The sequence below is a fragment of the Equus caballus genome, chromosome 31 (assembly GCF_041296265.1).
Source record: "Equus caballus isolate H_3958 breed thoroughbred chromosome 31, TB-T2T, whole genome shotgun sequence".
In the NCBI taxonomy this organism is placed as follows: Eukaryota; Metazoa; Chordata; class Mammalia; order Perissodactyla; family Equidae; genus Equus; species Equus caballus.
The window spans coordinates 8344288-8371774 of record NC_091714.1 but is presented as its reverse complement, the minus strand read 5'-3'; the positions used below and the strand labels follow the sequence as shown (position 1 = coordinate 8371774).

Here is a 27487-nt window from a genome sequence, read left to right as displayed (position 1 = left end):
CCCTTCCCTACCCCCATGGCTCTCTCCACCTGGAGCCCCATTCACAGCCATGCGCGGTGCTGTCTGTCCAGGTGACTCGAGACTCACGCACCTACAGCGTGGGGGTGTGCACCGCGGCGGCGGGCCTGGACGAAGGAGGCTGCAAGGATGGAGGTGTCTGTCTGCTCTCCGGGAGCAAGGGAGCGTCTTTTGGACGGCTGGCGTCCATGAGGCTGGATTACAGGCACCAGGATGAAGCTGTCATTTTAAGTTACGCCAACGGAGATAATTGCCCTCCAGGTAAGTGTTTGCGCGGGTTGAGTTTTGCATTCCTAGTAAATATGAAATTAGATGTGACAGTGGGAGGAAACTGAGGAATGAAGCTCCAAATCCTGTGAGTGCTGAGACCCTGGATCGGACCACGGGACATTACGTGCTGACAGCCCCAAGCGTGCGTGTTCAGGCCTTGAAACACACACTGGCCTGTAAACTGCTTGTCACATTGTGGCTGGGAGGCCTGGTGGTCCCAAAGGTGGTTTAGGGTGACCACTTCCATAGGGGATCCTCGTTGGGCGATCCTAAGTGATCACGCCCAGCAAGCGCAGCCAAGGTGGTGCTGGCAATCTGGGTTACTCAGATCATCTTCTTTCCAGAAACTGATGAAGGTGACCCCTGTGTGTTCCCCTTCATATTCAACGGGAAGAGCTATGAGGAATGTGTCGTGGAGAGCAGGGCGAAGCTTTGGTGCTCTACAACTGCCAACTATGACAGGGATCACGAATGGGGATTTTGCAGACACTGTAAGTAGGAGAGCACTGTGTCCGGGCACAGACCGGTGCAGCAGACCAGCATACTCTCGAGGCTTGTTTCACATCAAGCTTAGATCTTAGTGGTGCTCCACATTAATGGCAATAATTCTGTTGCATGTAGTTTTTTATTTTCAGGGCTATTTTCCACTAAGAAATTATGTTTTTTAATTGCTCGGGGGGCTGTATCACGTAATTACATATACAGACTGCAGCGGAGCTGGGTTGAGACGCAGATGCTGGGTAGTCCCCTGGGTCCACTCACTAGCTCGAGGGGCTTGTGTCCGCATACCAGTTTTTGGCACCGGTGATCAGATTCATGCCTCAGCAAAATTGCTCCCTGTCCTGGGTCTGCAGGGTGGCAAGTGAGTCATCAGGAGTAGCAGAGGGCTCACTCGTTGACTTCCTGCTCTGGGGCTGGCACGGGGCAGGGGCTGGGGATCTCATGGTGAGCCAGACTTAGCGCCCTTGCTCCTGCGGTGCTTAGAGACCAGTGCCATGAGCAGATCCTACTAAAGTGTGTCGCACGGACTGTTGTGAGCTCCCAAGGAGGGAGAGATGAGATAAATGCATGAAACGTTACTTAATTCTTGCAAGCAATCGGGGAACAAAATGATGTATATTAAGGAACTACAGATGCTGAATTTACAAGGGACTACTGTAGTTTTGTTTTGAGGCTTATTGTGACTGGACCTTTCTCCTGGTCTGTTGGATGACACATGTGTTTTTAGGTAATTGTAGGTATCTTATTGCTACTCTCTTTATTTTTTGTTATCATTGGTGCATTAATCAGATAGTGAATATCTGTCTATGAGGATTGAGCTGGTGCCACGGGGTTAAGAAGTGCAGTGAGAGACACTGCGCACTGAGGGAACTTGGTCTATTTAGGGTTAACATTTGTGTGAATGAAACCAAACGCACGCTCCAGCAGGGGAGTGGCCAGTGATGGGCAGAGTCAGGAAGAGCTAAGCGTAGGGAGTGGAGAGAGGAGTTTAAGAAAACTGTGAGATGCATGCTGTGGTCTGACAAATTTTCTATGTGTTGCGCCCAGCAAACAGCCACCGGACGTCCACTATCATCTTTAAGTGCGATGAAGATGCTGGTATCGGCAGGCCGCAGGTCTTCACTGAAGTTCGTGGCTGCGAGGTGACATTTGAGTGGAAAACAAAAGTTGTCTGCCCTCCGAAGAAGATGGAGTGCAAGTTCATCCAGAAGCACAAAACCTACGACCTCCGGCTGCTGTCCTCCCTCACCGGGTCCTGGCTCTTCGTCCACGAGGGAGCCTCGTGAGTACCCTTCGCCACTCGCTTACGCTGTCTTACCCTGAGTGCGTGGGAACTCGACGTTCTGGATGGTAGCGGCCCATCGCAGTCCACCTCTGATTCTAAGGGCCGGACTGCCATGTGAATCTGATGCTCATGCTGGCTTGAATGCCTCTGTGCTCTTGGGGGCAGCCCAGAGGGGTCACCCTGGGGCACGGTAGGCAGTTTGGAGGCAGAAGTGAGCAGAAATGGAGCTTCAGAACCAAAAGAAGCTGGTGATCAGCTGTTGGCCTATCGAATGAGTCTTGTTTTGATTTATATTGGTGAGGGGCAGCCGTCCATTGCTGGGTTTATGGGAGGGATGTTAATTTTCTCAGTTCTTCGGTATGAGCTCCTTAGGCGATACTGGCCCGAGGTTCGTTAATTGTACCAACTGCTCTGGGGGTAGAGTGCGCGCTGCCTGCCAGCTGCGTGTCATCCTTCAGTCCTCACTGCAGAGGAAGCGTGAACTTGGGGCATATAAGTAACCTTGAGTAAGATGAATGGCTCGCCAGGATTTGAGCCATTGCCTGGCCCAATCAGAAGCCCTCTTCTAAACCACATGGCGTCTCAGGATTTACCCCGAGTGCCCAGTTGACACTCTTCTTCCACAATTATCCACTCTTTGGCCTTTCTTTCTGTGCAAATCTGTCCCTTGCTGCGTCCAGAGGTGCTGTGGATTCCTCGGTCCTCAGAACGATTACTTCTTCTGAGAGTAACGAAAAGAGCTGCCCCTGAGTGTGTGAGGCTAGAGACTGACCTGGCCGCCCTCTCCCCCATCCCTTTGTGTCTTTCACAGGTACTATATCAATCTGTGTCAGAAAATATACAAGGGGCCCCTCGAGTGCTCCGACAGAGCCAGCGTTTGCAAAAAGAGCGCATCTGGTGAGGTCCAGGTGTTGGGGCTCGTCCACACGCAGAGGCTGGACGTCATAGGTAAGGTTTGGGTCCCTGTCATGGGGTTGCAGGTGCCGCGTCTGGGTTGGGACGGTGAGGGTATCCTTGTGTGACCGGGAGGGGTCAGCACAGGCTGGTTGAACTTCCACATACTGTTCCCGTGACTGTTTCTCAGGCGTTTGGGCAACTCCTGGAACGTTAGAATGGCACTACTTCATGTTCTCTGGGATGATAGGTCCTGGCGTGTGCGCAGAGGGTTCCTCTCTTGGGAATGTGCTTCCACCCAGGAGGCAGGCAGAGTGTCGAGGCTTCCTCTGAGTCCTTGCTCGAGCTGTGGGTTGAGTGCCTGAGTCTGCATGTGCATATGCAAGCTTTTATTCGGGAAAGCCGAACCCTCACAGGAGGACTTGGTGGAGATAATTCGGGAGTCCCTTTATGTAATGTCTTAACAGTTTGGAAAATAATAATGAAACTTTTTTAATAGTGTTAATAGGAAATTCATCTTGCAGTTGCTCGTTGAGTGAAAGAGTCTACCTTTCATTATTTAAAGGAGGAAGACAGGGCTTTCTAATTTGGGGAACAATTGGGGAAAAACGTCCACCTTTGCCTGTTAGACTAGAGTGGGGTCCCCGAGTGGTCCTGATTCAACCACAAGGCAACTTAACCTGTTGAAGTGGAGAAGGGGGATCCTGAGGGAACCACAGTCCCCCTTGACAAAAATCAAACCAGATTCTGCACGTGGGTCATGGGGGAGAGTCGCCCCACAGGCAGGAGTGGCCGGACCTCCCAGCCCACGGTTCGCCCTCCTTCGGTGATTGAGTTGCTGCCTTCTCCATGTGGCGCACAAAGGGCTGGAGGGTTGGGTAGCTTTCTCCCCTGCAGTCTCGTGGGTGTATGTGGATATTTGATCAGTCTTTCCCTCAGTTTCTCACAGCCAACTGAGAAGGACTAGGATGTCTGAGCCATCACTGGAAATTTGGCAGTAATCTCCCCGTCCCCAGCACCCCAGGTGGGATCTTACTCTTGGGCCCCAACGGGACAGCCATCTAAGGCCAGCCTCAGTGGGCCCACGTTCATCTGGGGGATGCAGCTGTATAGGAGTTGAGAGATGGGTTTTTTCCCCCAGGAACGACCATTTACTAGCAGCTGTGCTCTATAGATGTGTAATCCTCAGCAGCTTCGTGGGTGGGTGTTAGAGTCCATTTCACAGATGGAGCAACTGAGGTGTGGAGGGTTGTGTATTACTCGGCGAGTCTGGGGTGTCCATGTTCTTGAGACCTACACTTGTTTGGTTGCATACCCCAGCAGTTTAAGAATTTCTCTTGAAAGCTGTGGAACTCTTCCAGAATTTTACACAGAAGGACAATGTTTAAAACAGATTCCCCCGGCGCAGCTTTGCATTGGGGGGAGCAGGGGCCTGGGCCTCACTTCTCACCTGTGCTGAGCCGTCCCCCTCCGTTGGCTGCGTCCCGTGGAGAACATTTGGGAAGCACCTGCCACAGGCACACGTGTGTGAGAGTCGGGCTAGAGAGTGCGTGCTCCTCCCCAGGACCTGCCCTGTGTCCCTAGTGCCGTCACCTGTCCGCCGAGTCAGGCTGTCTCAGGCCACCCCTAGGACAGCTCCGGGCAGCCCCTCTCAGTAGCTTGGCCCTGGCACGAGAGTTGACCTGGTTGCCACGCTGGCCCCCGTGAGACTTGCCACTGAAAGCGTGTGCTCGCTTTTCTCCTAGGTCGTGCAGGTTGGGGGTCTCTTCTGTTCCTTTTACCACATCATTTTCGGAAGCAGGAAGAGCTTGACGTGGAGCCAGAAGACCCCAGAAAACCAGAGTTGTTCTGGCTCCGGGCTTTCGCTTTGCAGGGTGGAGGTCTAGCACCTGTTACTACTGGGAGGCTCTGATGGGGGGACGTGACAGGAAAGCACCTAAAGTGACACAGAAATTGTACGAAAGCGGAGTAGGGGTGGTGGCTGCCGGGAACCAAGGTCCTGCTGTGGGCACACGTTATGCGGGCACCATCCGTACACCGTCCCCCTCTGGCGCCTGCACACTTCGGGTGGGATGCCTGTGGCCCACGTGAGGAGGCCGAGCCTCCGAGGTCAGCAGCGCAGAGTCATGAGCGCAGGGCTGGCGTTGGAACTCAGGTCTTGCTCTTGCACTGTAGGTAGCCGTGCGGGCCGGGAGGTGGCCGCTGAGCTCGGCGGTGCTGATCACCCTGGTGGGACGTCTTCACAGAGCCAAACATTTGTTCTGGCCTGGTCTTTAAAGAGATTTTGACTTCCAACCTTGAAGCTTTTTATCGTGCACCAGGAATAACATCAGTTCACTCATTTGTGTGTTTCAGATGACAGAGTTATCGTAACTTACTCAAAAGGCCATCGGTGTGGTGAGAATAAGACTGCATCCGCCGTCATAGAGTTGACCTGCGCGAAGACGGTGGGCAGACCTTCGTTCAAGGGGTGAGAGCACCGGGGTCTCGGGGGCACTGTGGAGAGAGTGCTGGGGACTCTTCAGAATTCCCCCCCGTGGTTTGCAGTTGTGGGTTTGGGACTGTGTGTGCAGGGAGAGGATGTTTGGGTTGTCGGAATAGGCAGGGGACTGGCTGCTGAGATAGGGCCTGGGATGGGGTTGGGGCTGCCACTTGTCCTAAAGTGTACAGGGCTGTTCTGCACAAGGAGGGGTTCCCTGGATAAAGGGCTGGGGCACGAAACTCTGTCGAGCTGTCTGTCACTGGCCTCTCTCTTCGAATGACATGTAGAACCGCAGGGACATTGATGGTGCCAGTCAAGGCCAGCTGTGGAAGCGGCCTGTCTGGGAGCCACCAGCACGATGCTCTTGGATTATACTAGAACTCTCTGGACACCGCCACATCCAGGGGTGCTCGGGGCAGTTGGGCCAACAGAGGGAGGGTGCGAGCTGTTGTGAACAGACTGAGTCCTTCCAGAAGCCGGGCTTGGAAAAGGGGAGACCCAGGAATTGTCTCCAAAGGATTTTAATCAATTTGTGAATCTAAAAATTCAATTGTAAAGTAAAAGTTCATAGATCTAGGAGCAAATTTTTCCAGCTCTTAGGTGTTGCACAGTTTCTAAATTTTAAGAAAACCTGTATTAGATGCGTGCCTACTTTGTTGCATTGCGAATGTGCTAGATGGTCACCTTCTCTGTTAGGCTGCTGAGAAAACTAAAATAGCCACCCTAGCCCAGAGCTGCCTGCCCATCATGAGGGGTGGGGAGGGCTCGGCGGTGGGGACTCCTGTGGGGACGGAGGGCTCTCGGGGAGGCCTCGGAACCAGAACCGGCTGGAGCCCTGAACCGGTGAGCATCTTCGGGGCGCCTAAGGCTTCCTGTTGCAGTCCCGAGTCTGGTGGGCGTGACCACCGTCCCAGCGTGACTGCCACCCCATCTGGCCTCCTTATAGGTTCGACATCGACAGCTGCACCTACTCCTTCCGCTGGGACTCGCGGGCTGCGTGCGCCGTGAAGCCCCAGGAGGTACAGGTGGTGAACGGGACCATCACCAACCCTGTAAACGGCAAGAGCTTTAGCCTCGGAGATATTTATTTTAAGTAAGTGCAAAATTTTCCTTTGAGAACTGAAACATATTCAGAATTAAGCCGGCACTTCAGACCTTTCCCTGGCAGGGAGCGATGCAAGATAAATAGGCCCGTGTGTCTTAGTTACTGTTTCTAGGGAGCTGGCATATTTTCCTTAAACGGAGGGAAAGCATGACTCAACTATTAAGTTTTAACACCAAAGATGGTGAATTCTCTTGAGTGTAAAAATAAAGTTGCCCCCCCCCCCCCCCCCCGCCCACCCACTTCATGATAAGCCCAGGGATCGAAGCTGAAACCTTCTGAAACACTTTTTGATCAGGAATCTTCTGGGCTTACCAGTTTGTGGGGGAAAAAGTCAGTTTCTCAGCAGTGTCACCGGGGCAGTTCTTGGGGTCCAGTGGCTGTGCTGGGGCAGGCTGAGGTGGGCCCGGTGCTGGACACCGAGGTTGAGAAAGGCGCCCTGCAGCTCAACATGTAGAGTGGCGGGGGTAGGAGAATGATGGGGGCGGAAGTCGGTTCTCCTAGAATCTCTGTGGGGTTGTGGAAGCGCCACGCGGGCTGGGAAGGCAGGAGGGAGGTGGTGTCCGGCGGCCCTGCAGGTGTCCCCAGGACTCTGGGTCTGGAATAAATGGCTCTCTTGAAGACCTGCCAGAGTCCCTCAATCTTTTCTGTCTCTTCAGGCTCTTCAGTGCCTCTGGGGACATGAGAACAAATGGGGACAAGTACCTGTATGAAATCCAGCTTTCCTCCATCACAAGCTCCGCGAATCCGGCGTGCTCCGGCGCCAACATATGCCAGGTTAAACCGAACGACCAGCACTTCAGTAGGAAAGTCGGCACTTCTGATAAAACCAAATACTACGTTCAAGGTAATTGCTCTCCGTTAATGTTCCATGTTTCACTTCCTCAGAGAAAGAGCTTTAAAATTTTTGTGGACAGCCCCCTTCCGTTGAAATCTCAGATAAATTTTAGAACAAAAGCCCTCATCGGGCTCTGTGTCCTGAATGGACTGGACCGTGTGTGTAAGACCTGAGCATTTCACTGCAGGTGAATTTTACCTCAGTTAACAAATGAGACGCCAATCCTGGTCTAAACCAGAGGTGGTGAGGTGGGGCAGGAGCTAGAAACTTCCTTTGATCTGCTTTCAGTCATGATGCATCTTTAATTTGAAACTTCAGGTATCACTATAGAAGGGTGAGAGATCTCATATTTGTCAGAATGATGAAAAGAAGAGAGAGAGAGTGACCTGGCCTCAGCGTTAGACATGGCTGTGGGCGAAGCACCATACTGCACTGATGGAGGCCGTGTCCTTTACTCCGCCGTGTTGACCTTGAAAGATATTTCCAGGAGGCAGCTCATGTGTTTTGGTTTCAACAACTAGCCTTTCATTGTATACCTTTTCATGATTTGATTTTTTTATTTTTATGGTGGTTATGCTAGTTTGCAGCATTGTGCAATTTCACTTGTACAGCATTATTTGTCAGTCACCTTACAGGTGTGCCCCTTCACCCTTTGTGCCCACCCTCCACCCCCCGTCCCCCTGGTAACCACTAAATAGTTCTCTTTGTGCACGTGTTTGTTTCTCTTCCACATATGAGTGGAATCACACAGAGTTTGTCTTTCTCTGTCTGGTTTATTTCACTTAACATAATTCCCTCGAGGTCCATCCATGTTCTTGTGAAAGGGACGATTTTGTCATGTTTTTTTTATGGCTGAGCAGTGTTCCATTGTATATATATACCACATCTTCTCTATCCAGTCGTCACTCGATGGGCACTCAGGTTGCTTCCACATCTTGGCTATTGTGAATAATGCTGCAGTGAACACAGGGTGCATAAGTCTCTTTGAATTGCTGATTTCAAGTTCTTTGGACAGATACCCAGTAGTGGGATAGCTGGATCATATGGTATTTCTATTTTTAATTTTTTGAGAAATCTCCATACTGTTTTCCATAGTGGCTGCACCAGTTTGCATTCCCACCAGCAGTGTATGAGGGTTCCTTTTTCTCCACAACCTCTCCAACATTTGCTATTTTTTGTTTTGGTTATTTTAGCCATTCTGACGGGTGTAAGGTGATATCTGATTGTAGTTTTCATTTGCATTTCCCTGATGATCAGTGATAATGAGCGTCTTTTCATGTGCCTATTGGCCAGCCACATAGCTTCTTTGGAGAAATGTCTGTTCATATCCCCTGCCCATTTTTTGATGGGATTGTTTGATTTTTTGTTGAGTTGTGTGAGTTCTTTATATATTATGGAGAGTAACGTTTTGTCAGATATACGATTTGCAAATATTTTTTCCCAGTTGGTGGGTTGTCTTTTTGTTTCAATCCTGTTTTCCCTTGCCTTGTAGAAGCTCTTTAATCTGATGAAGTCCCACTTGTTTATTCTTTCTATTGTTCCCCTTGTCTGAGAAGAAAAAGATGCTTTTAAAAAAGACCAACGTCAAAGAGTGTACTGACTATATTTTCTTCTGGAAGTCTTATGGTTTCAGGTCTTACTTTCAAGTCTTTGATTCATTTTGAGTTTATTTTTGTGAATGGTCTAAGAGAATGGTCTGCTTTCATTCTTTTGCATGTGTCTGTCCAGTTTTCCCAACACCATTTGTTGAAGAGACTTTCCTTTCTCCATTGTATGTTCTCAGCTCCTTTGTCGAAGATTAGCTGTCCATAGATGTGTGGTTTTATTTCTGGGCTTTCAATTCTATTCTGTTGATCTGTATGTCTTTTTTTTTGTGCCAGTACCATGCTGTTTTGATTACTGTAGCTCTGTAGTATATTTTGAAGTCAGGGATTGTGATGCCTCCAGCTTTGTTCTTTTTTCTCAGGATTGCTTTAGCAATTCAGAGTCTTTTGTTGCCCCATATAAATTTTAGGATTCTTTGTGCTATTTCTGTGAAGAATGTCATTGGGATTCTGATTGGGATTGCATTGAATCTGTAGATTGCTTTAGGTAGTATGGACATTTTAACTATGTTTATTCTTCCAGTTCATGTGCATGGAATGTCTTTATGTTGTCATCAGTTTCTTTCAGGAAAGTCTTGTAGTTTTAATTGGATAGATCTTTTACCTCTTTGGTTAAATTTATTCCTAGATGTTTTATTCTTTTTGTTGCACTTGTGAATGGGATTGTGTTCTTGAGTTCTCTGTTAGTGTGATATTAGAGTATAGACATGCAACTGATTTATGTAAGTTGGTTTTCTACCCTGCAACTTTGCTGTAATTGTTGATTATTTTGAGTAGCTTTCTGATGGGTTTTTTTAGGGTTTTCTATATATATATGATCATGTCGCCTGCAAACCGGGAGTTTCACGTCTTCATTGCTTGTTGGAATTCCTTTTCTTTCTTTTTCTTGCCTAATTGCTCTGGCTGAAACCTCCAGTACTATGTTGAATAAGAGTGGTGAGAGTGGGCACCCTTGTTTTGTCCCTGTTCTCAGAGGGATGGCTTTCAGTTTTTCCCCATTGAGTATGATGTTGGCTGTGAGTTTGTTATATATGGCCTTTACTATGTTGAGGTACTTTCCTTCTACACCCATTTTCTTGGGTACAGCATCTTTATCATAAATGGATGTTGGATCTTGCCTGATTTGATTTTTGAATCAGGTGAACAGATTAACTTTTTAAAAAGTTAAATACATTTTAAAAACCAGCTAACTCTGATGTGAAGGGCTGCTGAGAGATTCCAGAGGAGGAGAAACCGCTGCTGCCCACGTTGTGGTGGCTGGAGAAGTGTGTTTCCGTGCTCACGTGCTGACCAGTCGCTGCAGTTAGCAGTGCCTAACAGCCGGCAGGGAGACCCGCCAGGCCAGCCTGACTCACTGTCGTGATTCCACGTCGTGGACTAGGGTCCCCGTGGTTCTTCATTCTTTGCCAGTAATTCTCAGTTGGCTGCTGGAATCTTGTATTGGTTGGCTTGTGCCCTCTCTTGCTGTGCTGTCTTCGGAGCCTGGCCCTGTAGTAAGTGGTTGGTAAATGCTTGTCGACTGATTGTAAGACGGCTCTAAAAGCCTTCAAGCCTCCCTGTTATGCAGAGAAGGAAAGTCTGAGCTCTTTTGAACTCAGCCTGGAAGATTTCAACAGATCCCATGTACCAATACAGTCTCAGGAGCGACTGGCCCTACAAACGCACCAGGATCCGGCCATCACGTTATCACACCAGCTTTCCCTATGCGTTCCTTGTGCTGGAATGCCGTGGCCAGCCCTGCCTTCCCCATCCCTCAAACCCGAGCCCCAGTGTCCCCTTCTTGGCAAAGGCCACCTCTCCTCATCCCCAGGGTCACTGCCCTCTCATGTGGCTGCTGCGGTGATCAGGTCATCTAGTTACTAAAGGAAGACCCCTCACATTCATAAGGTCCTTGTCTAGCAGGCCTCCTGTGCCCCCGAGTGTCAGAGTGTGTGTGTGCGTGTGCACATTCATGTGCATTTATTTATTCACAGTTAATAAAATCCCTTTCAGACGTTTTCACTTTTTTCGTTCACCAGTGCTAGAAAGTGGGTTTAATTTTCACATTTCATGAGGAAATGCAGTTTAAATTTCTTCGTGTCTTTTCACTCATTTGAGAAGATAGGAAGAGGAAACTGCAGAGCCCTGTCTCTAGCTGAGACAGGGAGCAGCCGTCTCGGCTCTCTCACCAGCGCGTCGCTTTGCAGCCACACACCAGCCTTGTGGGACAGTCCGTTCAGGTCATGCCTCTGCCAGTTCCACGTGAGGACACTGAGGCCTTCCCGAGCCCAGCCTGCATCTCAGGGCTCCCCTCTTTGTGGATGCGTCCACCTCACTCACTGAACTCCCTGGCGCTCCAGTAGTGGCTGACTGTGGGGAGCTTGAGCCATCTACCAAGTTTAGAGGAGGCAGCGTCCACACCAGGCTCCCTCACTTCTGAAACCAGCTGCAGGTTTGGGGGCTCCCATCACCACCCTCAGGTTCAGTAATTCACTAGAAGAATCTATTACAGTCATGTTACAGTTTATCACAGTGAAAGGATGTAGACTACAATCAGCCAAGGGAGGAAGCACATAGGACGGAGTCCAGGAGGGTCCCAGATGCTTCTGTTGTTCTCTCCCCATGGAATCAGGATGCGTTAGGTTCCCAGCATCGATGTGTGACAACATGAATGGAGTATCACCAGCCAGGGCAGCTCACCTGCACCTCAGCGTCCAGGGGTTTTGTTAGGGTTCCATTGTGTAGGCATGGTTGGTTGGTTTGTTGATCAGTTGGCTGGTTGGTTGGTCAATCAATTGGCTCGTTGATTGGGTGGTTGATTGGCTGGTTGATCAGTTTGCTAGTTGATTGGTTGATCAATTGGCTGGTTGATTGGCTGGTTGGTTGGTTGGTTGATCACTTGGCTGGTTGGTTGAGTGGTTGATTGGCTGGTTGGTTGGTTGATCAGTTGGTTGGTTAGTTGCCCACAAGGTTGATCTCAATTTCCAGGTGGGTTGATACCGTGTGGCCAGCCCCCACTCCAAATCATATTGTTGGCTTTGGGCAGGGTTCAAGTCTTTCTCACATGCTGAATTAGGGCAGGGGCTCCACAACGTGTGTCCAGCGGGCTGTGAAGAAGAGCACACATGGATGTTTGATGAAGCACTGTTACACCTGATTTTAAGTCTGTGTGGACTTTTCACAGACTATGAAAAGTTTAGCTCCGCCTGTTACTGAAACATTAATGGTAATGGTGCTCTGGTTGTGTGCACGCCTTCCATTTGACAGATGGCGATCTAGATGTGGTGTTTGCCTCATCCTCTAAGTGCGGGAAAGATAAGACAAAGTCTGTCTCTTCCACCATCTTCTTCCACTGCGACCCTCTGGTGAAGGACGGGATCCCTGAATTCAGTCACGAGACTGCCGACTGCCAGTACCTCTTCTCCTGGTACACCTCTGCCGTGTGTCCTCTGAGGTAAGTGCGGTAGCCTGGCTTTGGCACGAGCTTGCTGTCGGTCACTTTCCTCTTTGGATGAGCACTTACCAACTGTACCCCCACCTCCTCTCTCAAAGCTTAAGTCAAGTATAAGTTTGTGTATGTGCTTTTCCCCCAGTGTTTTATTGTGGTGTATTCACATGTGCACAAAAAATAGAGAAAGAGATGGAGGTAAACCCCACACAGCCAGCACCTGGCTTCAGTGATTGTTGACATCCTGCCTTTCTTGGTCCACACCAGCATCAGCAACACCAACACCCGCCACTCCCAATAGCATCGGCCGTCTGCCCTCGTATGCACCCTGGGCCCTGAATGCCTCTCACACTTTCCTTCCACATCTGTCCCCAGCCAATGTTCCCCCTCGTTGGCTCCTGCAGGCAGGGGCTGTGTCTCATCTTTGTATTCCCAGCACATCTTTTCTTTGTTTTCTAGTACAAATTATTACATGGTAAACTTCACTTTAACTTGAGTAAAGTATTTTCTGCGTTGGGATAAATGAAAACCTTGTTCTTCAGATCTTGGAAATCACTGTCGGCCAGGTTTTCATGGGAAATGGGGAATACACTTCTGCTCGGAGGCTCCCTGGCAAGGGAAGGGCGACAGCAGCCTCCCTGTGGCCTCAGAGAACCTGTCTCTTCTCGTGTCCCACAGCCTTTGTTCTTGGCCCGGCTATGCTTTCAGGTTGAGAGAACCTCGTCCAGAACAGAATGTTATAAATTGCTTTCCTCTTGGATTTATTTTCTTCCTGTTTCATCCGGGCCATCATCTTAAGAAGTTTCGCATTGTCTGTCCTGAGACTTGAAGATCATGAGAAACATGAGTTCTTGCCATGTACTTGTTTCCTGCGTCTCCTAAAAAAGGGATCCCGTAGTCAGCAGAAAACAGTGGTAGAGACAATGGGGTAGATTCCAGATCGCGTCTTTTAGATCTTAAATCAGTTTTCTCTTTGACTTTCTATGGGTGCTAGACCAGCCGAAAAAAAAAAAAGAAAGAGTCAGCTTTGTCCTAAATTTTCCAGGAACATGGGCGTAAGGCAATTCTCAACAAATTTCTAAACATTGGTGCCATGTAGATGACATACGTGATGCAATTAAGAACCAGTAGAAGAAATTAGCTGAAAAATAGAAAAACCTTTGGCAACTAAAACGTACTTAATTCTTGGTTTCTAGAAGAAACCAAAAGTAGAAATCAGAACACACTTAGAACTGGATGATGGTGTGAACATCTCTCACGTCAACACTGGGGTGCGTCTGACGTGTTCCTGAGGGGCCTGACTTTGAGGACAGAGTCTTCGGGCAGAGTCTGTCTTGTGGTGATGTCCCCACCTGAACAGATAGTGACAAATGCATCCAGGCTGAAACTGAATGCTGAGTTCTTCCTGACGTTTTGGAGCCAGATTATTTGGCTTAAGCTGAATTTTGACCACAGCAGTTACCCCTATGTGGTCAAGCCATTGGGTGCCCTCTGACCCAATTATTTGAATTAAGTACTTCTCTGAATTGATAGCCAGTATCCTCGGCGTCCTCCTGCATTACGTGTGTGGCTGTTGACTTTCCCTGTCACACCCTGAGCAATCCAGACGTTTCCACCCGCTGCCTTGTCAGGGTGTGGGAAATTTCTGCTACGTGCGTCTGTCACTGTCGATGCGGGGGCCCAGACTGACTGAGGGGCAGAGTAAGTGTGGTCATTACACAAACATCTAATTCTCTGAGCAGAAAGGGAAGTCAGTCTAGGTGTTACTAATTTGTATTAGTTATTTTCATTACTTTCCTTGAGTGTTTAATGTCATGGAAATTTAGCTGCTTTTTCCCGTACATGAATGGGAATTGTGGCGTCTTACTGATTGAATAGCTGCTGTGTTTGTCACTTGCCCTGCTTCCTGGGACCTCACAGGCCTGGATAGACACTGGCTTGACAGGGTGTCCTTTGGGTGTCCCCTCAACCCCGGGAAGCATTGAGGCCATGGCCCAAGGTGGCGTGTTGGGAAGGAGGAGCTGTATCCGGGCTGTGGTCACTGTTTCTTCCAGAGAAGAGAGCTCTGGGCCTGGGAAATGACTGCGGCCAGCTTGTCCCTTGGGGTCTTTGCTGCACGAGCCCCTCTGTGCCCGGAGAGCCCTTATGTGGGATAAGCAAGGACAGGGGAGGCTGTGTTGCTTGAAGCTCAGCTTTTCTCCTTTCCTTACTAACAGTCCTTGTAGCCTAGGGCAGCGTCTTCTGGTCCGTTTTCCAACCCTCCTGCCTCAACTCGTTATAGAAGAGCTTGTCCAGTGCTCTTCCCCACGTCCAATGGATCTCGTGTTATCATGGGGAGTTTGCAGAGTCAAGAGCCACCCTGAGTTGGGACTTATTGGGGCCGTCGCTGGGGTGGCGTGGTGCTGAGTGATGTGTCTTCTTTCCAGGGTGGGCTTCGACAGCGAGAGTGCCGGAGTGGACGAGCCGGAGCACAAGGGGCTGTCGGAGAGGAGCCAGGCCGTCGGTGCGGTGCTGAGCCTGCTGCTGGTGGCACTCACCGGCTGTCTGCTGACCCTGCTGCTCTATAAAAAAGAAAGACGGTGAGGACGGATGTGAGCGCCGCGCGGCCCGTGGTTCAAAATCGAAACCTGGGCTTGTTTTTCTTTTTTAGTTTTTGAGCCCAACAGCAGCCAAAATCCTGAAGTTCTAAGTTAAAACTCTTGGGAGATGTCCCCAAGTTGTGTTTTGTAAATGTCTGCGTTTCTGTGAAAAGATGTCCTGACCGGCTGGAGCCATGGAACTGTCCCCGGGGCGTGAGTCAGGTCTGACACTCATGTCACACGGCAGATGCTCTGCGGGCTCTCCGCCTGGCCCGCCCACTTCCAGGACATTGGTCTCTGGATAAGTCCAAAGATGGACAGAAGGTTAAACCCCCCCTCCCCTGGGCAGACTTCCTCTGATGAGCTGAAGATCAGATCTTTCTGATCTGTCCTTTCCCCCTCCCCCCTCCTCCCATCATAAAAGTGAGCATTGCTTAGGCACCTACTGTGTGCCAGGGATGACACCATCCCCTTGGCTCCCCTTTGCTGGGTGAAAAGGCTTGTCACTCATCATGTGTGGCTGTCCAGTGGATTTGCATGTCATGCATGAATGAGACCCAGAGCCTGAGAGCCCTGTGAGTGGTGGCCCGGGGGCAGAGGAGCAGGCCAGCTGTGGCGCTCCCTGCAGCCTGTCTTGTCTACCAGGAGAGCCATAACCGAGCAAGAGAGAGAGGGGTTGAGAAGTACTGAGTGCAACCGTCCCCCATGTGGGGAGGCCATCAGTGGGATGCAGAAATGGGGCAGGTCCGGGTGTGCGCCAACCTTGAGTTAGTCACACAGCACATGTAATCTCAGCACAGCCTTGGGGCAGTGGGAACACACATCACGTCCACACCAGAAAAAGCAGATGCACGAATGTTCAATGACTTGCTCTAGCCTTTGCTAAACCACTCAGAGGCGGAGCAGGATTTGAATCCGCTTCTGTCTGATTCCAAGGTGTCCTTCCCGCTGCACTGGTTCATAACCGTGCTGTGGCGGGTTGAGTGTGCCCATGCCCTGGGGGGCTGTTCTGGTCGGGGCTGCGGCCTTCTCGGTTGGCCGCTCGAGGTGCCGGAGCTGGGGAGCGGCTGGCCTGGTGGGACCCCGGCCCTGCTGGTTCCACCGAGGAATAACTGTGCTGTCCTTCCAGGGAGACGGTCCTGAGCAAGCTCACCAATTGCTGTCGGCGAGGAGCGGACGTGTCCTACAAGTACTCGAAGGTAATTCTGGCCTCCCCCGCCCAGCGTGGAGCTCCTGCGTGCTGCAGCGTCTGTCGGTGATGGCGAGGAGGACGCCATCGCGGGCGATGTGAAACAGAAAAGGGACAGACGTCGCCCACTGCTTTAACGTCAACGCACTTTTTGTCCTTTTTTCCTTCATGTTTTTCTCATTGTGGTAGCGGCTGATTTCCTTAGAGTGTTTAATATTTAGGTTGCTTTGACTATTTTGGCTGTTCTAAAAAAAATAGGATCACGAAAATTTTTGTGCATCTGGCATTTGGATGTTTTCCTTCAGACAAATTTCCAAAGAGGCATTATCTGGGCCAAAGGGCGTAAATATGCTCATGGCTTTTTGTACGTAGTGTCGAATGACTTTCTAGAAGGTTTGCCTCAGACTCATCCACCCATCCTTCGTGTGGCTCCTCTTACGCACCCCACGTCCCCTTCCCGCCACCCGAGGGCACCTGGCTCTTGATGAGAAGCCAGAGGAGCCCCATCTCTGAGCACTCTGACTCATCGCTGGCCTGCTTTCCTGTCACCTGTGACACTGTCTGCCTTGCTTGGGTCTTAGCAGGAGCCAGCAGTTGCCAGCCCTGCCGTCCTCTCCCTGGTTAGGGACTTGGGAATGTGGTGGCTGTGATGGGCAGGGAAGGCAGCCCCCGATGGGGTGGGTCTTGGAAGGAAGGTCACAGAGGAGCAGAACGGGGTCTCTGATGGGCTCCACGGCCTCTTCTCTGTCCCTGGCAGGTGAACAAGGAGGAGGAGGCGGATGAGCACGAAACCGAGTGGCTGATGGAAGAGATCCAGGTGCCGCCCCCGAGGCCCGGCAAGGAAGGGCAGGAGAATGGCCACATCACCACCAAGTCCGTGAAAGCCGAAGCCCTCAGCCCCCTGCACGGGGACGACCAGGACAGCGAGGATGAGGTCATGACCATCCCGGAGGTGAAAGTCCACTCGAGCAGAGGGCCTGGGGCAGAGAGCGCGCAGCCGCTGAGAAGCCCTCCGAGGAAGGCGCTCTGGGAAAGAGCGGAGGACAGGGTGGGGCTGGTGAGCGGGGAGAAGGCCAGGCGAGGGAGGCCCAGGAATGCACCGCAGAAGGCCGGGACCCCCGGCGGCCTGGTGTCCTTCCATGACGACAGCGATGAGGACCTCCTACACATCTGACTCCCGGTGCCTACAGGGGGCCGCGGGTCGTGCACAACCGGGCACCTCCAACCAAATAAGACTTCAGCTCAATGATGCTTCTATCGTTTTTGCCTTTAACAAAAACTGTTTCAAAAGGGAAGAGTTTTTGTGACGGGGGAGAGGGGGAGGTCAGGGGCCGCTCGTCCATGATTGTTCATGTCATTGGGATGAGGCTTTGCTCCAGTGGCCAAAGGCGGCGCGGGGGCCCCCGTGTCGTCCCCAGTCCTCATTTCAAAGCACGGCTGCCGCGCGCTTCATAACACGCGCCGGGGCCAGACGCATCTCCGAACAGGGGGCTGTATTTGAGAAAAACCCTTGCTGCTTTAGGCCCTGTAGGGTGTTTGACCATTATATTTTAGCATTTAATTCTCTCCTCCTATTTATTGACTTTGACAATTACTCAGGTTTGCGAAAAAGGAAAAAACAGAACCCCAACAGTCTCTTCCTGCCGGCGGGGGTTTGTGTCCTGGTTCAGCCCTTGTCAGAAGGGGAAGCCGTCCGTGGCGGCTGGTTTCACGTGAGATCTTGAACTGGTCCATGACGCAGCCTCTCACTTACAGTGCTCCATTCTCTTCTCCGCTCTGCTTCCTGTTTTTTAAGGGAACACGCATGTGCACACACACACGTGCAGGGTCCCCGAGTGCCTAGGCTTGGAGGCATCGCCTGTTTTATGCCTTTAGTCAGTAAACGGCTGCAGCTTCTTGCATGACGTCGTCCATCCTAGGCGCACAGAGCACACTTATCAGTATTTCTTTCGCCAGCTGGTGAATTCAGCCAACTCACCCAAAGATTGATTTTTGTGCGTGTGTATGAGAATGGAGTTGAGATGTCAGAGAAAATAACTTTTTTCCAGATTTGGGGTATAGGTCTCACCTCTTCAGGTTCTCATGATACCACCTTTACTGTGCTTATTTTTTTAAGAAAAAAAGTGTTTATCAACCATTTGACCTATAAGAAGCCTTAATTTGCACAGTGCGTAACTCACGGAGATGGGCCAGAATCTCGCCCCTAAAGTTGCACTTGGATTCCCGCCCTGGGGGCACCGAGGTCAGCCTCTCAGTGCTGCGGGACCGGGGGCGGCACCACTGGCCTTCCCCGGCTGCTGGCTCCTTCCTTGAAGTGTTTGCTGAATGACTTTTCTCATATTATGTAATTGTACATAGACTCAGTGGTATTCAGATACTGAAAAGCAAACCGCCCTACAGAATTCCTTGGTTTGTACTCGGTTTGGCTGGCTTATATGATTTCAACATGAGTGTATTTTTTAAAATTGATTTCTTTCCTCATTTTTTCAATCAAATTTACTGTAATATAAAGTATTCAACAATTTCAATAAAAGATAAATTATTAACTGAGTGTTCCTGCTTTTTCCACTCGATGGTGAAGAGCCACCGAGTGGATTGCCAGTCTGCCCGTGGTCTGTCCTTCCTGTGAAGTCACAGAGATGTTTGGATTCCAGCTGCCGTGTCTCAGCTGACGCCTCACGAGCAGCCCTTGCCTTTCCTCTCTGAGTCTGTCCCGTACGTACGTATAAGTCCAGGCCCCCTTGCCTTCTCTCGGCTTCATCTCCATCTGATTTCTTCCCTCTTTCCCAGAAAGCAGACCTCGGGGTGTTCTGTTTACCAGAACGGCCACCATGGAGTGCAGATTCCGAGGACTCCAGAAAGCGTGATGGTAGGCAGCCCAGCCTAACGTGGGGGTGTTCCCTCTTGCACAAATTGTCTGCCTTCTGAAATTACTGATGGAGACGAGAGCATCCTAGATGTTAACGTGGAAGCAGATGAAGCAGAAAGGGATGCACCGTCAGAACCAGACTCTGGGAGTCAGCATCCTTCCCTTCTCTCGTTCTCTAATTACCAACCGGATTGATTTTTTTAGGACTTTACGACATTTTTCCTGAGACACTCCCTCTGGGGTCTTACAAAGGTCTGCGTTATGACCCTAGAGCCTCTGGTCCTTGGGTGTTGTGTCCGTGGGCTGTTCTCCAAGCTGCCCCCTTCCCGCCCAGCCCTTCCCCCTCGATCAGGAAGGGCCCTTAAACAGGGACTCGCTGGCCCTGTTGGTGAACTGATGGCACGAAATTCTCCGTCTGCCCCGGGCTGCCTGCCTGTGTGCACAGCGCATGGCCGGCCGCAGAGGGCAGGGAAGTGACCCTGGCGTGTGCGAGGGCATTAGTCTTGACTCTTGAGAGTAATGGATTATCTAGATAATCTGGATAATCTCCACCCCTGAACCACTGAAAATGGAGTAGCCATCCTTGTCAGCTGAGGCTCTAGGTAGTTGTAGGAAAACTCGCCCTGACAGCAAATAGGAGTTAGAATCTTTTCAGAGAAATGATTTTATCAGTAAGAGTACAACCCTGATGTTTTGTTTCCTTTTAACCAAATTTTCTGTGCCCTTTTTGGGAGACTGTCCATTGAATGGTGGAGAAGTGGAGCAGGTGGGGGGCCTGAGGATGACGTGGGTAAACCTGTGCCAAGGAAATCCGTGATAAAGAGGAAACCTGGCTCTCCCAAAAGCATTTAAAACCAGTTCTTCACCAACTGCTAAAATAATGTGTTGCACATAACAAGTCCTTCAGGAAGGTTGACAGCCACCTGGGCATTTAAAAAAATACTTTGTAATAGTTGGATCCTTCGTACGAGTCAAAGACTAATGGGCATGTAGGTCTTACATCTCTTCTTGGGGATCAGGTCACATGGGGTTAGCGTTTTGGGGGCAGGTGGTATGGACGAGGTTAGATTTAAATAAACCCGCTAGCTTCTGAAGGATGCCTGTGACTTGGCGATGTGTGCGCAGCGTGATTTCTTGCTTCTCCAGCCGTCCTCCGCTGACGGGGGCTTAGCCTCACGCCTCAAGCTAAACCTACTGTGTGCTGGGAGGATGCAGTAAATGGCATCTCTGCAGGAAGTGTGAGCCGGGCTGCTGTGGGCGCTGGGCCGGGGGGTCTGCAGCACCTGTCCGAGCTCGGGTAGGCCAAAGGGTCTGCGTTCTGGGCTGAGAGGTGGTGCTGTGCAGGCCCAGAGGCAAGATAGCCATGTCGAGTTTGGGAACAGAGTGGCCAGGGGGATGGGAGACAGAGGCTGAAGCAGGCCTGGAGTTTGAAGCATCTCATGAGAGTCCCGGGAAGAAGTGTGCACTTGCACTGATGGCATCCGAGAGCCGTGGAAGGGCTGGGTTTGCTCTGAGCACCATGACGTGGAAGAAAGAAATGTAGACCCTTGAACACGCAGAGAGCCGGGCAGGGCTGGGCAGTGGCCTTGCCGTGCAGACCCTGGAAGCCCCAGCCTCTCAGCCCAGAAGGAAGTTCTGTCCTGGAGGAAATACAAGGTGTTCTCCCTAAAGATAGAGGGAAAGGCCAAAGTTGGGCTCTGGATTGTTAGTTCCTCATATTTCTTTAGCTCTGATTCTATTTTGTTTTGACCAGTTTGCAAATCAAATTCAATCAAAAATAATTTATAATGTTATTTTGATACAGTGTTCAAGGAAAACAGGATTGAATGAATGGTCCCCTCGGTTGTCACCCCTGGACCCGGTGAAATGTGGAGCCGCCACCGGTGCCCATAGCCACGTTGGGGGTCAGCTGGTGTCTTCCCTCAGCCCTGTCCTGGAGCAAATGGTCTTGGAGCTGGCCTTGCGTTGACAGACTAAGGAAGTGATGGTGGATAGGTGGGGACGCACTCAGAGTCGGTGCAGGCCCCCGAAAGCCCTGGAGGGCTGGGTCCCAGACAAACCTTGTGACCCTTGGCTTCAGGTTTTTTCTTTTTGTTAAATTTTGAGGTGATCAGAATATGCAAAAAATTTGATCAAACAGGACAAAGAACTTTTCTCCCCTGGACCATTTGAGGCTGATTTGCCCTTGATGCCTGACCATTCCTGGACACTGTATGACGTCATCCCACATGAGCACAGTGCAGCCACCCAAACCAGAGCACGAACGTGGGTCCATTACTGCCAGCTGAGTCTCCCCAGGTCCCGTTCAGGTGTTGCCAATTGTCATAGCAATGCCCCTTTCAGTAAAAGGACCCCATTCAGAATCATATATTGCATTCGGTTGCCATGTCTCTGTAGTTCCTTCAATCTGGAAAGTTCCTCAGTCTTTCTTCGACTTTCACGACCTTGACATGTGAGGTCACACTCCTCACCCTGCTTAGTCTCTGACACCCCTAACAGGCCACCCTCTCTGTATGGGGATGCCCCCTTACCCACCCCACCACTGACCAGCCTCTCTGCCCATCATGATCCATTCCAGTTGCCTTTCCCAGGATTTGCTGAAAATGATGCAGAAAATCAATTTGCTTTCTGGTCTATTCGTCCATTCAAAAAGGTGGTCCTGAATGTCTGTTTTAGGCCAGGTGCCATGAGAGACACTGGCAACAGGAAGAGAAATACCACCATCCTTAGGTGGAGCTCTGGCTCAAGGAGTCATGATACAGGGTGGCGTGCTCACCCCAGAGGTGTGGGGCCTCAGGGTGACAGCTTACATTCCTATGCCTACTATCCCTACTGTGCCAGGCATTTAATAGATATTAACTCATCTGGTCCTCATGGCAACCCTCTGGGCTGGATACTACTGTTACCCTATTTTACAGATTGGGAAAGTGAGGCCCTGAGGGTTAAGTAGTCAGTCTGCCGTCACGCAGCTGGTAAGCGACAGAGCTGGAATTGGAACCAGGATATTCTGGCTCAGGGTTCTGAGCTCTTAACCGCCCCTCTGTACTAGCCCCTCAGAAGCAGAGGGTCATCGTGGGCCAGTTCAGCAGAAGGTCATAGTGGGAAGAGTGGTGGGAAATGAGGCTGGAGGGGGTGGGCGGGTTAGGCTATGAAGTGAGCACTCAGGTTCTGGGTTCAGGCCTGAGTGCTGGCTGTGCAGCCGTGTAACTTCTGCAGGCAGGTTACCTGCCTCGGATTTGTGAAGGAGGCGGGCGGTTGGGGGTGGGGGGCAGGTCCTTGCTCCACTGGGTCATTGTGAAGATGAAGAGGTGACAGCTGGCACCTGGTACCAGCTCAGTGTGTGTCAGCCATTGTTCTCGGCAGGGGAGGAGGGGCAGAGCAGGCAGCTGGAGGGGAATGTCTTAGTCCACTGGGGCTGCCGTCCAGATTCCGCAGACTGGGGGCTTAAACTCCAGACATTTATTTTCTCATGGTCCTGGAGGCTGGTGGTCTGAGAGCAAGCTGCCGGCAGGTGTGGTTTCTCCTGAGGCCTCTCTCCTTGGCTTGCAGACGGCTGCCTTCTCTCTGTATCTTCACGGGCTCACCCCTCAGTGCGTGTCTTGTCGTAATCGCCTCCATATAAGGACACCAGTTGGCTGGGTTTATCCCTACCCTACTGACATCATTTTAACTTAATGACCTCTTTAAAGATGCTATCTCCAAATGAGATCCCATTCTGAGGTATTGGGGTTAGGGCTTCAGCATCTGAATTTGAGGAGGGGGGGGACACGGTTCAGCCCAGAACAGGGGTAGAAACGCTGTCCCCAGGCACTGCTATGCGCCCAGGAGGTGGAGGACAGAGATGCTTTTAGGCTGAGCTCCTAGGGACCCCTGATCATCCCTAGGGACACCCCCTGCATGCATTGTGCACATGCACACGCACACACACAGTGCTTGCACGTATGTAAAAATGGATTCATTCATAAATTGAAGGATTGTTTATTGAATGCCTTCTATCTGCTGGGCACAGTGGAGCTTGGGGGTCGTGAGCAAGATAGAGCATTTCTAAGGCCCGTGGTCCTGAGTCTCTTCTCTTAACTGTCCTTTCCATTTTGGATTTTCATCCTTGACCAGCCCGGGAAATGCATTTAATCCGAGATGGGGAATTAGTGCCCACCCAGGAGGACAGTGGTCATCTCTTCCCCTGTGGTGGTCACAGGAGCTGCTGATTTGCTTTGAACTCTCACCCAGAGCTAGAGCCTGAGCTCTCAGTCCTTCATCGGCCCAGGAGGTCCACCCATCACCTGCTTTGGTATGGCCCACGAGCTAAGACCAGGCTTTGCATTTTTAAACGGCTGAAAAAAATTAAAAGAAGAATAACATTACACAACACATGAAAATCAGATGGAATTAAAATTTCGGGGTCCCTAAATGAAGCTGTATTGGACGCTCATTCGCTTATATCTCAGCTAGTGCTGCTTTCGCACCAGGGTGCAGAGTAGAGCAGTTGGGACAGAGGCCATGTGGCCCACAAAGACAGCAAAGCCTGAAACACTTACCACCTGGCCCTTTGCAGGAAAGCTCACTACCCGAGCTCTTACCTAATTCCCACAAGCACGCCACGAGGGAGGAGCTGTTGCTGACCCATTTTGCAGTCGAGAGCGATGCGTACAGCTCAGTACTGAGGGAGGCAGGATTTGAAAGGGTTCGCCGACCCCAAAGTCCCTCACGCGTGTGTCTTCCCCTTGCTTTTTGGGCATTGCCGGGATCACAGCAGCTTCCAGACCCGTCCCCTGTCCGTTAAGGGCAAGCCCATCCTTGCAGACGCTCAGGCCAAAAGCCCCAGAGTCTCTGGACCCCTCTCTGGCCTTCACACCCCATCCAGCCTGCCAGCAAATCTCTTCATCTCTACCTTCAAATGACATCCAGAGTTTGCTTCTTTCCACCCCCGCTGCCGCCACCTAGCCCCAGCCACCTGCACCCCGTCCACCTGTGCCCTGGCCACCTGTGCCCGGCCTGTGCTGCCCCAGCCTCCTGGTAGCCCTGTGCCTTTGCTGCCTGTGCCAGTTCTCAACAGCGGCTCAGTCCTTTCAAATCCAAGCCACATCACACTGCTCCCGGCTGACTGTCCCCAGTGGCTCCCCGGCCTTCAGAGCAAAGCCCCATCCTGGCAGGGCCTGCAGGGCCTTGTGACCAGGCCCATTGTCCCTCTGATCTCTATCCTTTTGTCCCCTTCGCTGGCTCTCTGGCAGCCACACTGGCCACCTTGCTGGTCCTATGCCATTCACAGCAGGCCCCGCTCTTGCTGTTCCCACCATCCAGAACACTCTTCCTCCAGTTAACTGCAGGACTGCCCCCCTGCCTCCTTCAGGGCTCAAGGTCACCTCCAAGAGGCCCTCCCTGACCACTCACTTTAAGATCCCAGCCCCCACCTTCCTATCTCCCTTCCCTGCTTAATAATTTCTCCATGGCACCTGCCGCCGGTTAACATCCAGGCTATGTATCTATGTTCTGATTATAGATCTCCCCTCTGAGATGCTTGTTTCTTTGCCCACAGCTGCATTCTCAATGCCAGGAGCAGAGCCTGGCAGACAGTAGGCTCTACATATTTGTGCAATGAATGAGGGAGTGGGTTGGGTTCTTTATGGGGACAGGATGGATGGGTAGTTGAGAGCCAGGCAGGTTTGTTTTTTTTGGGCGAGGCATCGACATGGGCATCTTGAGGACATGAGCCCAGGCTGCCCAGATCCTAGAACGTTCCCACCCAAATGGGATTAGAACTGAGAACTGGAGACCCGGGTGATGACTCCGGGTTCTCCCTGCCCTCTGTGGCATGCTGAGTGAGCCCGTGCTCCCGGGGACCTTCAGCCGCAGCGGCGCCCTCTGTGAGCACGGGGCCCTCGGAGCTCTGGCGGTGGGAGGGGAAGTAGGAATTAATGCATCACTTCCTTTCACATGTGTGCTGGGACCGACGGGGACGAGAAGATTGCCATGGGCAAGCGAAGCAGACTCATGCCAACGTCTGGACAGGGAAGAAAGAGGGAGGGGCCCCTCTGCCTGGTCCTCTGTCGGAGGCCTGGGAGGGAGCATCCTGCCCATCCACCTTCTGTGTCATTGCAGTTTGGATGTGGGGAAAGCAGAACCATCAGAGCAGGTTCTTGAAATCGAGGAGGAGCCTGGGGCATGGGGCCCCTAAGAAAGGCCGCGCCTTGATGACCCTCGCCGTGGGCTCCCACGCACTCTCCACACTTCTAGGGGCTTCCACGCTCCTCAGTGTCGTAGTTCATCACTTGTCCTCTGACGGCCTTAACAGAAAGGTCCCGTCTTGGGGAAGGTGCTGGTGGTTAGGGGCTGTGGGGAGAGGTCTACCCCACCACAGCGGTCCCCTCCTGATGGCACAGAGAGGGAAATAGCACACCTTCAGGCCTGGCGAGGAGGCCAGCAGCCCAGGACAGCCACGGGGCCTGAGCCCAGCCTGGGGAGGAGGGACACCCAGCAGCAGGAGCAACTGCCACCTCGGACCCGGGATGGCTGGGTGGGTGGCAGGCAAGTCTCTTGGCCCACAGCCCTTCTGGCAGGGAGTGGGTGGCCCTGACGTGCTGAACGTCACTTTGCCTGAGGTTGACCTGGACCCTCCTGCAGCACCCGGAGAGCACCAGTGGCCAAGGTTTCACATGCAAATCTGGGGTTGCCCCTGAAGCCGTCTCTTCCTTCTCTATTTTCCTAGAAGGGAGCCCAGCGCCTGCTCCTGCTCCCATGGCTGGTTCGACCCCCACATCTCCTCGCTGGCCTCAAGAGGTACCAAGGCCTGGGATGGACCATCCTAGAGCAAATGAAACATATCTGCGTGAAATCTGTGTGCAACCGGCCACTGGGGGAGTTGAACTGCTACACAGGGAGTTCTGGAAAATGGGTCACTAGCAATGGGGCTTTCAGGGAAGTAATTTCTTGAGAAGCGGAGAGAGCTGCATGACAGTGGACGAGGGGCTGAGCTCTCCGGGCTTGGCTTCTCATCTCTAACACAAGGGTAACTCACGCATTCTTGCAAGGATCACGTTAGACAATGAATAGAGTGCTCAGCGAGGCGCCTGACCCTTCATCCTAGATGCTCGGCAGGACGGTGGCACTGGGCCTTTCCCAGCTGTCCTCTGTCACAGTCCTCAGTCGCTTCTCTCCTTTGCAACTTTGGTCACCTAGGATGTCCCCACTGCCCCTACGTGGAACCAGGGGCTGGGAGATGGGGGAAGGGAGTGACACTGGGTGAGGTTAGGGCCTGCCTGATCTCTGGTCTGAGCAAAAGGAAGAGTGCTTAGCCCACTGAGGATTGAGGAAGCGCAGCTCCTGCCCAGAGCTGGGGTGGCTGCTTTTTCCATGGAAAGAGTGAGCGGTGGGTGCCAGGCCTGGCCTGGCCTGGAATGACTGCTTTGGGGGGGTGGGGATGGGGAGGGCCCTGCTCTCTCCCCAGGATGTGTTGAAAGCATGACCTTCGAACCCTGGCTGCTTCCCAAGCAGAGGACTCATGTCACGGGATCCAGAACGTTTGGGGCCGCCCGTGCTGGAAAAACTCAGTGGCCTCCCTCCTGTGAGTCTCCCTTCTTCGCTCCTGGTCACCAAATGTGTGGGCTTTTCCCCCACACCAAGTGATTCTCTGTGACACCTGCTGGATGTCATCCAGTTTAGCTCAGCTCTGACACTATCCACCTGGAGATAGCGCCAGATCCCCCAGGTTAAGAGCTCGGGCCCACGAGACTGCCCCCCACTGCAAATGTCAATCACAAGTGGTAGGTCCCTAGGTTATCCCAATTCTGTCTGACTTGGCTACAAACTGGGGGTTCCCAGGACCTCTCCCCATTGGATTCTATCATTTGCTAGAACAGCTCACAGAACTCAGGGAAACACTTACTTACGTTGACCAGTATGTTAAAGGATGTAATGAAGGACACATCAACAGTCAGATGAAGGGATATACAGGGCGAGGTCTGGGAGGGTCCCCAGTGCAGGGGATTCTGTCCATGTGGAGCTGGGATGTGTTACCCTCCCAGCACATGGTGTCTTCACCACCTGAAGCTCCCTGAACCCCATACTATTGGGATGTTTAGGCGGGCTTCGTCACGTGGGCATCGTTGGTCATTAACTCCATTTCCAGCCCCTCCCCCTTCTCAAGAGAAGGGAGGTCAGAGCTGAAAATCCCAAGCTTCTCATCACGGCTCGGTCTTTCCCATGACCAGCCCTCACCCAGGAGCCACCGAGGAGCCCACCCGGAGTCGCCTCATTAGAACAAAAGACACTCCTATCACCCAGGACATTACGAGGGTCTCAGGAGCTCCGTGCCAGAAACCAGGGGCAACCACGGGTGCTGAGGGTGCTGAGGACCTACTTTTGGGGTGGTTTGCCCCTGGCCCTCTTCCTTCCTTCCCTCCCTCGCAACCCGAGTCCCCACACTTTCCGAA

The 27487-nt window shown here is 51.8% G+C and overlaps 1 protein-coding gene across 2 annotated transcripts in view; it reads left to right on the top strand.

Moving 5' to 3' along the window:
- IGF2R (insulin like growth factor 2 receptor) overlaps nt 1–18735 on the top strand; it is a 115813-nt gene extending 97078 nt beyond the window's left edge. For both annotated transcript variants that reach the window (XM_023632974.2, XM_005608119.4), the window contains exons 38-48: nt 72–279; nt 633–779; nt 1837–2071; nt 2886–3022; nt 5324–5438; nt 6397–6543; nt 7212–7399; nt 12241–12427; nt 14848–15000; nt 16130–16199; nt 16947–18735. In XM_023632974.2, coding sequence (XP_023488742.1) covers nt 72–279; nt 633–779; nt 1837–2071; nt 2886–3022; nt 5324–5438; nt 6397–6543; nt 7212–7399; nt 12241–12427; nt 14848–15000; nt 16130–16199; nt 16947–17363 — 2004 coding nt within the window. In that variant the 3' untranslated portion in view covers nt 17364–18735. The remainder of the gene's footprint in view (nt 1–71; nt 280–632; nt 780–1836; nt 2072–2885; nt 3023–5323; nt 5439–6396; nt 6544–7211; nt 7400–12240; nt 12428–14847; nt 15001–16129; nt 16200–16946) is intronic.
- The last annotated feature ends 8752 nt before the right edge of the window (nt 18736–27487 follow it).